The 13,304-nt window shown below is 37.8% G+C and overlaps 2 protein-coding genes across 4 annotated transcripts; both read right to left on the minus strand.

The window, feature by feature from the left end:
- Positions 1–446: 446 nt before the first annotated feature.
- Positions 447–12,833, minus strand: LOC133728612 (mediator of RNA polymerase II transcription subunit 15a-like). The gene is made up of 14 exons (XM_062156034.1): positions 12,813–12,833; positions 12,250–12,364; positions 12,050–12,152; positions 11,862–11,955; positions 11,552–11,731; positions 4,207–4,321; positions 4,008–4,110; positions 3,818–3,911; positions 3,526–3,681; positions 2,798–2,912; positions 2,591–2,702; positions 2,403–2,496; positions 2,093–2,272; positions 447–1,454 (listed from the first exon to the last, which is right to left on the minus strand). Exons 2-14 carry the CDS (start codon positions 12,357–12,359, stop codon positions 682–684), a joined length of 2,229 nt encoding a protein of 742 aa, XP_062012018.1. The 5' UTR covers positions 12,360–12,364; positions 12,813–12,833; the 3' UTR covers positions 447–681.
- On the minus strand, positions 5,778–8,272 carry LOC133728615 (mediator of RNA polymerase II transcription subunit 15a-like). 3 transcript variants are annotated; one of them, XM_062156038.1, is made up of 4 exons: positions 8,193–8,272; positions 7,450–7,551; positions 6,704–6,778; positions 5,778–6,559 (listed from the first exon to the last, which is right to left on the minus strand). In XM_062156038.1, the coding sequence occupies exons 2-4, from the start codon at positions 7,525–7,527 to the stop codon at positions 6,053–6,055; spliced, it is 660 nt and encodes a 219-aa protein (XP_062012022.1). In that variant the 5' UTR covers positions 7,528–7,551; positions 8,193–8,272; the 3' UTR covers positions 5,778–6,052. The 3 variants fall into 3 exon arrangements, with proteins under 3 accessions (XP_062012022.1, XP_062012024.1, XP_062012023.1); XM_062156040.1 differs by lacking the exon at positions 8,193–8,272 and adding an exon at positions 7,892–8,146; XM_062156039.1 differs by lacking the exon at positions 8,193–8,272 and adding an exon at positions 7,898–8,145.
- Positions 12,834–13,304: the final 471 nt, after the last annotated feature.

The raw sequence follows: 13,304 nt of genomic DNA on the forward strand, positions 1-13,304 counted from the left end.
TAGCGTTTGATGGATGAGCAAGACTTCATTATCAAACAGATGATTCTTACATATACGACAAGTACGTGGCTGCAATGGAGTACATGTATATGGAAACTTTCTTTGTTCGACTAAAATTTTGTGCACATTCAGACACCTTGTTATCCTTTCTGAAAGAACTACAATTTTCTTAAGTTGAGTCTCTTTGTTCACTTTACATGAGGCTTAACTAGATGAATAAACTTATCAAGAGAAAACTACTACATTGAACCTGCGAAAAAAGAAAACAGAGAAATCTGCTGGATTGTTGCCATAGAAACTCGCAATAAGTTCAGTGATTACAGTTGTAGGTTCATGAGATTGCACTTGAGTAGCATGAATGCATATGAGGTGGAGGGAGCTTTTACCACTGTCATGTTATAATTGCAGGCTACTAATGAATATATATGATTTTCATTCTCTACCAATGGCCAGAAAGCGAAACCTTTTCAAAGCTATATATAATAAGTGTACAGCATTTTCTTGTGAACAATCCCCAGAGGGGTTGAGCAAGCTATAGACCATGAAGGCATGCTGAAGTAGAGTGTTTATTCACACTCAAATGTCATCAAAAGAAATATCACAATTACGTTAAGCTAAAAAAGCTGTCCATGGAAAGCACAAAATGGATAGTACGGTTGGGGAGAACAAAGCCTGAATCCATCAATAGCCAGTCCCGAAAAAGGCAGCACCCAACAGAAAGGTGAGAAAGATGAGATATATAACATAAATATGATGCAGCTGCTGCTTTGCTTGCTGTTGTAGTTTTTGTATCTGCAGCTGTTGCATTTCTTGAAGCATCTGCTGCTTCTGCATCCATTGCTGCTGATATGGTTGCTTTAGTTGATTCTGAAACATTTTCTGCTCCTGATCTTGCTTCAGATGGTTGTTATCAACAATAATAGATTTTGGCTGAGGGGGATCAATGTTTGCCTGCAGCATACTACTCCCAGTTTGTGATGACGAGGCATCCACGTTAACGTCTTTAACAACACTGATTTGGTGAAGCTGTGGTAGTTGGTGTGCCTGTGACAGTCCAGGCACCTGCTGCTTTGCTTGCTGCTGTTGCTGAATTCTCTGCTGCTTCTCCATCAACTGCAGCTGCATCTGTCGCTGATGTAGTAGCTGGATTTGGAGTTGATTCTGATATACTTGTGGTTTCTGAAGAATACTGGGTGGAATAACGTTTGCCTGCAACATGTTAATCCCACTCTGTGATGATGACAGGGCATTCGTGTTGACGTCGTTAACAACACTGATTTGGTGTAGCTCGGGCTGCAATTGTCCAGGCAGCTGCTGCTGCTGCTCTTTCTGTCGTTGTACATCATGTTGAAATATATACAGCTTCTGCATCTTCTTTTGATACTTTTGATCGACCTCCTCTTTCCAATCAGCTCCATTTGTATTCCCAGTCTGGGCTGTGGAATCCAAAGATGCTACACATTTTTTATGTAGAAATAGATGTTAGTTTTGCATAAACACCATAAGAAATTTGCTATGAGGGTAACGTTTGTGATAAAGCATTACTTGAAGAACATTAAATGGTCAAATATACTTTTTGTCAAAAAAAAAAAGAAAAAAAAAAAGAAGCATTTCACACAACATGAAAATGATGAAATGACTAAGCATCCACTGGAAGTTCCACAGTCTAAAAGAAAACAGGGTATTCACAAGATTGTAGCTAGTGAAGCCACTGTCAACAATGTGCACTAAAAAACAACTATATCCTTGAAGCAACATAAGGGTAAAGCTTCACTGAATACTCTTGATCAATAATAGAATTACTAACCATAATGTCACAGCCAAAAGGATGAGAGCTGCTTCAGATAAAATAGAGCTCCAAGTTGGCCAGTCCAAGTTTCGAGATAAGTTCGACAACTATTTTTTGTTAAGAGATTCCTTAAACTTTTTTACATAAATTCAGAGCTAATTATCAAGAGAAAAGGAGTAAAGAATATGTGAAACTGTTGTATTTATTAACAGCACAAACCTATTAATTGTTATCAACAACCTAATATGAAAATAAGAAAGTGAAGGAGAAAAGAAAGTTATAGGAATTGAGAGGTCTACGAACCAATTAATTGCTGCGGTTGATGTTGTGGGGGAAATATTTGCTGTTGTGGCCCGGAGGTAGGAGGTAGTGCAGATGATAAGCCAGTAGAATTTTGAACTCCAGCAGGTGGAATGTTACTTTGAATGTTCTCTGATAAGAGTTGTCCTTGATTGGCGACTTGAGGTTGCATAACAGAAGACCCTACTCAATACACAAGTAAAATAAAAGTTATAAACACATAATAGAAAAAGGTATAAAAATAAAAACTAAAAAGGGGAAACAATAAGGTGGGGTTGCATGAATCACTAGCATAGGTTTCATAGGGTATTACCAGCAGAGTTGGATTGTAAAGAATTCGCCATTGTGTTCTGAGACTTGGTGTCCATAGTGAGCATCTTTAGAGAAATTTTCCGTAGATAATCTGACTACAAACCGAGATCGAAGCAAAAGTTAGATTATATTGCTACCTACACACCAACATACAATAGATATCCAAGTCACTATATACAGACTATGTACCTGACTTGTGGCAGCAACATAAATCTTTTCCTCAAATCTAACAGCAATTTTCTTGAGTTCATCCAATCCCTCTTGACCGGAGAAAGGAAGATTCCTCTTCAATGTATCCATCCTTCACATGCAACAAATTCAAAAGCCATTCTTAATATACAACAAAAGCGAATTCAAGATGAAGACAACAATGCAGTCGAAATTCAGCATACTAACATCTTATTGACAATTCTTTGCCGCGAATCCGCCTGCAATTGGCTCCTCCAATCTCCTGCATCCATTGCAGGCTCTCCACCTTGAGGAGGAATCACATTGTTGTTATCCATCAGACCTAATTAACCAACCCACAAAATATCAAACAAAACAATACAATATCGAATACCAAGTACAACGAAAGCCTGCCAGAAAAGCCAAAATATTATACACAGGTTGCCAACTTTGATTGATAAAGTGATTCTTCATTCAGAAAACATATCTATTTAAGTTAATATCCAATCCCTGAATTCAATTATCCAAAAACAAAGCCTGCAATTTACATGGAATCGAAAACCCAACAATGTTAAAGAACAACATTATGAGATAAAGCATTACTTGAAGAACATTGGTCAAATATAATTTATGTCAAAAGAAAAAAAAAAAAAACATTTCACACAACATGAAAATGATGAAATGACTAAGCGCACACTGGAAGCTCCACAGTCTAAAAGAAAACAGGGTATTCACAAGATTGTAGATAGTGAAGCCATTGGCAACAATGTGCACCAAAGGATAAGCATACCCTTGAAGCAACATAAGGATAAAGCTTCACTGAAAACTCTTGATCAGCAACAGAATCAACATTAGTGATACTCTTGTATTTATTAACTTTAGTCATCAACAACTTAAAATGAAAATAAGGAAGTGAAGGCGAAAAGAAAGTCATAGGAATTGGGAGGTCTACGAACCTATAAATTGTTGCTGTTGATGCTGTGGGGGCAATGTTTGCTGTTGTGGCCCGGAGTCATGGGGTAGCACGGATGGTAAGCCAGTAGAACTTTGAATTTCAGCAGGTGGAATGTTATTCTGAATGTTCTCTGATAGGAGTTGTATACCAGAAGACCCTACTCAATACACAAGTAAAAAACTTACAAACACATAATAGAAAAAGGTATAAAAACAAATATATATATATAAAAGGAAAACAATAAGATGCATGGGGTTGCATGAATTACTAGCATATGTTTCATAGGGTATTACCAGCAGGGTTGGATTGTAAAGAATTGGCCATTGTGTTCTGAGACTTGGTGTCCATAGTGAGCATCTTTAGAGAAATTTTCCGTAGATAATCTGACTAGAAACCGAGAGATCGAAACAAAAGTTAGATCACATTGCTACCTGCACACCAACAAACAATAGATATCTAAGTCACTGCATACAGAATATGTACCTGACTTGTGGCAACCACATAAATCTTTTCCTCAAACCTAACAGCAATTTTCTTGAGTTCATCTTCACTGGAGTAAGGAATATGCCTCTTCAATGTATCCATTCTTCACATACAAAAAATTCAAAAGCCATTATTAACGTACAACAAAAGCGAATTCAAGATGAAGCCACCAATGAACTCGAAATTTCAGCATACTAACATCTTAATGACAATTCTTTGCCGCGAATCCACCTGCAATTGGCACCTCCAATCTCCTGCATCCATTGCAGGCTCTCCACCTTGAGGAGGACTCCCATTGTTGTTATCCATCAATCCTAACCAACCCAAAAAATGTCAAAGAAAACAATAGAATATCGAATACCAAGTTCAAAGAAACCCTGCCAAAAAAGCCAAAATATTCTACACAAGTTGCTAAGTTTGGTTGACAAAAAGTGATTCTTCATTCAGAAAACATATCTATTTAAGCTAGAATCCATTCCATGAATTCAATTATCCAAAGAAAAAGCCTGCAATTCACATGGAATCGAAAACCCAACAAAGTTCAAGAACAATCAGGGCAACAAAATTCAAAAGTTGCTAACTTTGATAGACGAAAATGACTCTTATTTATACAGTTCCTGAATTCAACTCTGCAAAACCAACGCTGGGAAACAACATAGAATCGAAAACTCCACAAAGTTTGAGGATGATCGGAGCAAGAAAATTAACGATGATGATGGAAATGTTTACAGAAAACCAAAATTATTCAGAAGCTTACAAACAGTGACGAGAAGACGATCAGCAAAGAGATTGAAAATAACTATACCGTTTTCTTGTAGGGATTTGAAGATACAAAATGGTTGAGACAGTGATCACCAAGATTGGAGAAGATGAAACTTCCTGACTGCTAGTCTTGTTTCTAGTACATATAGCAGGGGAGGGAGACTTGCTCTGTTTCTGCTTTTCTAGTATACTGTGAACTGAGTGCGTTTACTTTTTGTAGAAAGTTAAAAAAAAAACGTAATTTGTTATACTTTTTTCTGAGGTAGCATGCACTCACGTTACTTTTTAGGATTCGATTAGTGGTCACTCTGTTGATCAGGTAGACGATTAGTGGTATGATTAACGTCATTACATTATTGAGACAAAAGTAACGGTTCTGTTATTGTGCCTTTGATATTGAAAGCGAGTAGATCTACCAATTATCTCCATTTATTGATTTGGAAGGATATTTGGGTCGGTTTAACTTTAGAGGTGTGAGAGGTTGCTTAATTTTCTTTGTTTATCGAGCAATAGGACGAAATTCTCCTTGAGATTTTGAGGTGATGAAAAGACTACGGTGTTGAGGAATTGGACTAAAGAGTACAAAATTGGAGGCCACCACTCACTAGTGTCGGTCGGTTCAACTTTTAGAGGCGTGAGAGGTTTTGCTTCTCTTTCGTTTAACCCTATGTTTTTAGAGTCAATGTTGGATTTGTATGACCTGCTCTAGTCCCCTCTGCCGATGAAGCTGTTTTAGCCTCCAATGTTATAACAGCAGCTACTCGCATTCAAATAAAGGCAGAATATGATCTCTACTGTCTACGAAATGGCCAAACCCAATGCAATGCCTTCAATTTCCTTTTCAAAACTATATATCACAACTGAACGGCATTTCCTTGTGAAATGTGAACTAGGTCCTATGTTATCATCCAAGAGGGGTTCATATTCAATGCTTACAGCTAGCAAATAACTGACCATGAAGGCATTTAGGTCGAACATACAAATAGTTCTGAAAAGAAATATCACAACTAAAAGAAGTAATCGCAGAGAAATATCATATCACAACAAGCTTAGAGCTACAGAATTACAAAGAGCAGATAGTAGGTAGGGGAGAACAAAGCCTGATTAAATCCAACAGCCTTTCCCGAAAACAGCAGCAATGTAGAGGATAACAAGAAAGATGAGATAGATGAAATAAATAAGATGCAGCCGCTGCTTTGCTTGTTGCTGTAGTTGCTGCTGTTGCTTTTCTTGAAGCATCTCCGGTTTCTGCATCTGTAGCTGTTGACACATTTGCTCGAGGTTCACATGTTAATCCCATTCTGAGATGGTAAGGCATTCATGTTAACTTGTTGGGGAGCACTGACAGAAGCTTGTTGGACAGAGCCCACAGGAACCTGCTGCAGTGAGTTCAGTGCGGTTCCTTGTCCTGGATAAATATTGGAACTTGGCTGCAATCGATTCATCATGTTTTGCTGTGCTGTTGAAACCCCAGATAAAGAAGACATATAATTTTGCTGCAAGCCCGTCATATTGTTCTGCTGCATTGTTGGCACGGAACCTTGCAAGTTCAGGGATTGCAATTGTAGGATCATCTGATTTTCATGAGATTGCACTTGAGTAATCCTGGGTCTATTTACATTAATAAAATTTATCATCTGCTTCTCATATAAATCCAACTTCTCCTTCAAACCAGGTGATATGTTAGTTTTGGAAATTTGTAAGACAGCAATCAGGTGCTCCAGCAAGGTCTTAAACATCTTCAGCTTCTCAAGCCGATCTGACATTGGCTGTTGTGGAAGGGACTCGTACTAGCAAAGAGAAAGAAGAGTGGTAAGCCGAAGACCTTGTATCCACTGATGTTAGCATGTTGATAATATTGCCATGTAGAAAGGCATTATTATCAGCTGCTTAAAGAGTAAAAAAATACCAAGAAGGAAAATGGGAAGACATACCTGATGAATTTTAGTAGCAAGTTTTGGGTACATTTCACTTAGTTCGGAGTAGTACATCTCCTTCATGACTTTGATCTGCAAATCAAAACAAGCAGATAATTAGTAAAATATTTGTTGTATCCACATAATGCAGATTCTATAAGATCACTCTTTGATTAATACTTTGTTTGCGTTTGAGGAACCTTGGAAGTTTATTTAGTTAACAACTATGAAAAATACAAAGAAAATCTGTAAATCATTGTTTTCTTTACTCTTGGAATCTTTTCTTCTGGGAATAATAGTAAGTTTTCCCTACTGCTAGGATGGGAAACCTAGTCTACTGCCAACATCACTTGTTGATGTCGGCAGAGACCTAATAGAGCCTTAATACAACCCCCCAAAACTGCCAAACCTTCCCACAAGTTCCATCATATGGGATATGTGAATGTCAAATTTCTTCTGGTACACCAGGAAAATTGATTTTCTACCCATTTATAATCTAGTTGGTGTATTCCCAATCCCAGGTCAGCACCGCTATGTCATGTTATCTCCACCCAAATGGCTAAATCTAAAGCAATGTCTTTGCTGCCTTTCGAAAACTAAATCACAAGTGGACATAATTTTGTTCTGAACAATGTGACCCTATGGTATCACCCGCTACATACTGTTTTCTAGTTTCTACTATGTTCATACTTCAGTACCATTATTTCAGGTTGTTACAGCAGCTAATAAGCCTGTGGATTATCCCTAGAACTCAGGGACCTCACCTTTTGATAGACCTCCTCTTGCCAATCAGCACCATTTGTATGTCCACCTTGAGGAGGCCTCCAATTATTCGTGTCCATCGGAACCTAACCTTCCCCAACAAACTGAAAATTCAACACAAGACCGATTAAACACCAACTCCAAGGCACAAAATTCACACACAAGTTGCTAAATTTGAACCACGATAGTGATTCTACAAATCTTTGTGCCACAAAATCATATCCATTGATCTAGCCAATTCAAACACGCAATTCCTAAATTTCAAGCATGCAAAAATCGAAGCTTTGGAATTCACACACAACCCTAACCCTAACAAAATCCTCAACAATCTGATGAACAAAACTCATGGTGATTAAATTTTACACATAAACCCATATTCGAATAATCCAAGAGTGTCGAACCCATCAAAATTGACCGCAAAAATTACATAAAAAATAAAGTTACCTTTACCTTTAAAGATTGAAACTTTGACGGTGAAAACGGAAATTCCCAAACTGGGATCAGATTGAAATTGAGGGTATTAAGCTCAAGTCTGGGGAACGGGTTTTGGATGATGCGTAGGAATCAAGTCAGTTTTGTGAGTATGAAAAACGATGAAGTTGGAATTTAACTGAGAGGAGGAAATGAAAATCAAAACACAACATGGAATCGAAAACTCCACCAAGTTTGAGGACGATCGGAGAAAGACCAAAATTATTCAGAAGCTTAATTACAAACAGTGACGATAAGACGATCATAACAATACCGTTTTCTTGGAGGGATTCGAAGATATTTTCTAATTAGTGTTCAGCAAGATTGGAGAAGATGAAACTGCTAGTCTTGTTGTTTCTAGTATATATAAGTAGCTGTAGCAGGGGAGACTTTTTTTTTTTTTTTTTTGACTTTGTCAAGGGGAACCCAAAGGCTTCCTAGGCCCAAGATAAATCCCTTCGGCGCATGTGAAATGCTCCAACTGTGCATTGCAGCACAGTGTCTCGCCACTTTGACAGCTTCGGGGTTCGAACTTAGGTTGGGGAGCACACCCAACTAAGCAAGAACCACTAGGCCACTTGCAGTGGTTGTAGCAGGGGAGACTTCAGCTTTTCTAGTATAAACTCTGTGTGTTCTCTTTCTTTGTAATTTTTCATGGTCCGATCGATTAGTGGTCACTGTTGGTCAGGTAGACGATTAGTGGTATGATTGCATTGTTGAGACCAAAGTCACGGTTTGTTGCTTCTTTTCCATTATCAATGAGTAGATCTAGCAATTATCTCCTTTGATTTTGGAAGGATATTTGGGTCGGTTTTAAGAGGTTGCTTCTCTTTGTTTATCGAGCAATAAGACGAAATTCTCTTTGAGGTGATGAAAGACTATGGTGTTGAGGAATTGGGCTAACGAGTATGAAAATGGAGGCTATAGTACCTACTAGTGTTGGTCGGTTCAACTAGTTTTGCTTCTCTTTGGATTTGTATGACCTGCTCTTAGTCCCCTTTGCCGATGAAGTTGCTTACCCTCCAATGTTATAACAGCAGCTACTAGCATTCGCAATAAAGCCAGAATATGATCTCTACTCTCTACCCAAATGCCCAAACCCAAGGCAATGCCTTCAATTTCCTTTTCAAAACTATATATCACAACTGAACAGCATTTCCTATGATGTCCTATGTTATCATCCAAGAGTGGTTCATCTTCAATGCATACAGCTAGCAAATAACTGATGACCATGAAGGCATTTAGCAGGTACACACAATAAACCAACACATAAAATAGTCCTGAAAAGAAATATCACAATTAAAAAAAGTTCTCGCAGAGAAATATCCCAACAAGCTTAGAGCTACAGAATTACAAAGAACAGACAGTAGGTAGGGGAGAACAAAGCCTGATTAAATCCAATAGCCTTTCCCGAAAACAGCAGCAACGTATAGAATAATGAGAAAGATGAGATAGATGAAATAAATAAAATGCAGCCGCTGCTTTGCTTGCTGCTGTAGTTGCTGTATCTGCTGCTGTTGCTTTTCTTGAAGCATCTGCAGTTTCTGCATCCATTGCTGCTGCATCTGTAGCTGTTGATACAGTTGCTTGAGGTTCACAGAGGAAGTTTCTTGCTTCTGACGCTGGTTATCAAGCATACCAGAGTTTGACTTGAGGGAATCAGTGCTTTCCTGCAGCATATTACTCCCACTCTGTGATGATGACAAGTGATTCATGTTCATGTCATTAACAACACTGATTTGGTGAAGCTGGGGTTCCAACTGTCCAGGCAGCAGCTGCTGTAGCTCTTGCTGTTGTTGTTGTTGTTGTTGAAATATCTGCTGCTGCTGCATCTGTCGTTGTTGATATTGTTGCTTGAGTTGATTCTGATACAACTGCTGTTCCTGCTGTTTCAGATGTTGGCTATGAAGCATACCAGAATTTGACTGAAGGGGATTAATGTTGCTCTGCAGCATGTTAATCCCATTCTGTGATGATAAGGCATTCATGTTAGCTTGTTGGGGAGCACTGACAGGGGTCTGTTCGATAGAGCCCACAGGGACCTGCTGCAGTGAGTTCAGTGCGGTTCCTTGTCCTGGATCCATATTGGAACTTGGCTGCAACGGATTCATCATGTTTTGCTGTGCTGTTGAAACCCCGGATAAAGAAGACATAGAATTTTGCTGCAAGCCCGTCATATTGTTCTGCTGCATTGTTGGCACAGAACCTTGCAAGTTCAGGGATTGCAATTGTGGGTTCATCTGATTTTCATGAGATTGCACTTGAGTAATCTGGGATTGTGACTGCTGCATGGACTGCATATGCGGTGGGGGGAGCTGCCCTGGCGGCAGAGAAGAAACAGGCTTCCTGGGTCTATTTGTATTAATAAAATTTATCATCTGCTTCTCGTATAAACCCAACTTCTCCTTCAAACCAGGTGATATGTTAGTTTTGGAAATTTGTAAGACTGTTATCAGGCGCTCCAGCATGGTCTTAAACATCTTCAGCTTCTCAAGCTGATCTGACTTTGGCTGTTGTGGAAGGGAGTCGTGCTAGCAAAGAGAAAGAAGAGTGGTAAGCTGAAGACCTTGTACCCACTAATGTCAGCATGTTGATAATAATGCCATGTAGAAAGGCATTATTATCAGCTGCTTAAAGAGTAAAAAATACCAAGAAGGAAAATGGGAAGACATACCTGATGAAGTTTAGTAGCAATTTTTTGGTACATTTCACTTAGTTCGGGGTAGTACATATCCTTCATGACTTTGATCTGCAAATCAAAGAGGGGAATATAATTAAAAAGTTATCTGTTGTATTGGAACAATGTATCCCCATGGTATCACCCCCTACATAGTGATTTCTTTTACAACCATGAATGTTTAAATACTAATACTTCAGTAACACTATCTCAGCTTGTTATTGCAGCTAGTTACATCCTAATATGCCTGCAGATAATCCCTACAAGTCAGGAACCTCACCTTTTGATAGCCCTCCTCTTGCCAATCAGCTCCATTTGTATTCCCAGTCTGGACTGTGGAATCCAAAGGTGCTACACATTTTTTTATGTAGAAATAGATGTTAGTTTTGCATAAACACCATAAGAAGTTTGCTATGAGGATAATGTTTGAGATGAAGCATTACTTGAAGAACACTGGTCAAATATACTTTTTGTCAAAAGGAAAAAAAAAAAAAAAAAAACAGGCATCCCACACAACATGAAAATGATGAAATGACTAAGCGCACACTGGAAGCTCCACAGTCTAAAAGAAAACAGGGTATTCACAAGATTGTAGATAGTGAAGCCATTGGCAACAATGTGCATATAAAGACAATCATACCGTTGAAGCAACAGAAGGATAAAGCTTCACTGAAAACTCTTGATCAATAATAGAATTACTAACCATAATGTCACACAACCAAGTTGGCTTAATCCTAGTTACAAGATAAGTTCGATAACTATTTTTTGTTTTAAAAGATATATTAAACTTTTTAAAATAAATTCAGAGCTAATTATCAAGAGAAAAGGAATAAAGAATATGTGAAACTGTTGTATTTGTTAACAGTACAAACCTATTAATTGTCATCAACAAACTAACATGAAAATAAGAAAGTGAAGGAGAAAAGAAAGTTATAGGAATTGAGAGGTCTACGAACCTATTAATTGTTGCGGTTGATGCTGTGGGGGCAATATTTGCTGTTGTGGCCCGGAGGTAGGAGGTAGTGCAGATGATAAGCCAGCAGAATTTTGAACTCCAGCAGGTGGAATGTTACTTTGAATGTTCTCTGATAAGAGTTGTCCTTGACTGGTGACTTGAGGTTGCATACCAGAAGACCCTACTCAATACTCAAGTAAAATAAAAGTTATAAACACCTAATAGAAAAAGGTATTAAAATAAAAATTAAAAAAGGAAAACAATAAGATTGGGGTTGCATGAATTTCTAGCATATATTTCATAGGTATTACCAGCAGAGTTGGATTGTAAAGAATTGGCCATTGTGTTCTGAGACTTGGTCTCCATAGAGAGCATCTTTAGAGAAATTTTCGATAGATAATCTGACTAGAAACCGAGATTGAAACAGAAGTTAGATCACATTGCTACCTACACACCAACAAACAATAGATATCTAAGTCACTACATACAGAATATGTACCAGACTTGGGGCAGCAACATAAATCTTTTCCTCAAACCTAACAGCAATTTTATTGAGTTCATCTTCACTGGAGTAAGGAATATGCCTCTTCAATGTATCCATTCTTCACATACAACAAATTCCAAAAGCCATTATTAACATACAACAAAAGCGAATTCAAGATGAAGCCACCAATGCACTTGAAATTTCAGCATACTAACATCTTATTGACAATTCTTTGCCGCGAATCCGCCTGCAATTGGCACCTCCAATCTCCTGCATCCATTGCAGGCTCTCCACCTTGAGGAGGACTCCCATTGTTGTTATCCATCAAACCTAATTAACCAGCCCGCAAAATGTCAAACAAAACAACAGAATATCGAATACCAAGTACAACGAAAGCCTGCCAAAATATTCTACACAAGTTGCTAACTTTGATTGATAAAGTGATTCTTCATTCAGAAAACATATATCTATTTAAGCTAAAACCCAATCCCTGAATTCAATTATCCAAAACAAAGCCAGCAATTCACATGGAATCGAAAACCCAACAAAGTTGAAGAACAATCAGAGCAACAAAATTCAAAAATTGTACACAAGTTGCTAACTTTGATCGATGAAAATGACTCTTCAGTTTATACAGTTGCTTAAATCAACTCTGCAAAACCAAACCCACATAGAATCGAAAAATACACAAAAGTTAGAGGACGATCAAAATTAACGATGATGATGGAAACGCATACACAAAACCAAAATCGAATAATCTAAAACTTTAGAAGCTTACAAACAGTGACGATCGGCAGAAGGATTGAAAATAACAATACCGTTTTCACCAAGATTGGAGAAGATGAAACTTACCGACAATATACTATATAGCAGGGGAGACTTGCTAAAAGAAGTGAGAGAGTGTTTCACATTATTATTCTATGATTAGCTTAAATATGGTACTAACGTAATATATTTTTACTTTTTAAAGCTTTTTCGGTTTTATTTACATGGTGACGGAGAATTTGTGGTTACACACCTTTAGATTTAGTTTCAATTCCACTTAAGTGTTTTGATCATAGATGTTGATATAGTAACCAATTAGACAATATTGAATTAAGGTTCGTGTATCTAATTTGAAGAAGGAACATAAAAAATAAGTAAGTTCGTGGATGTATAAAATTATACATGATAACACAATACGAACATGTTTATTATATCTGTATCAGTAATAGAAATAAACAGTTAAATGTTGTTACACTGTTAACGGTGTTGAGGTGATGAAAGAAAG

This window comes from Rosa rugosa, chromosome 2 (genome assembly GCF_958449725.1).
Source record: "Rosa rugosa chromosome 2, drRosRugo1.1, whole genome shotgun sequence".
In the NCBI taxonomy this organism is placed as follows: domain Eukaryota; kingdom Viridiplantae; phylum Streptophyta; class Magnoliopsida; order Rosales; family Rosaceae; genus Rosa; species Rosa rugosa.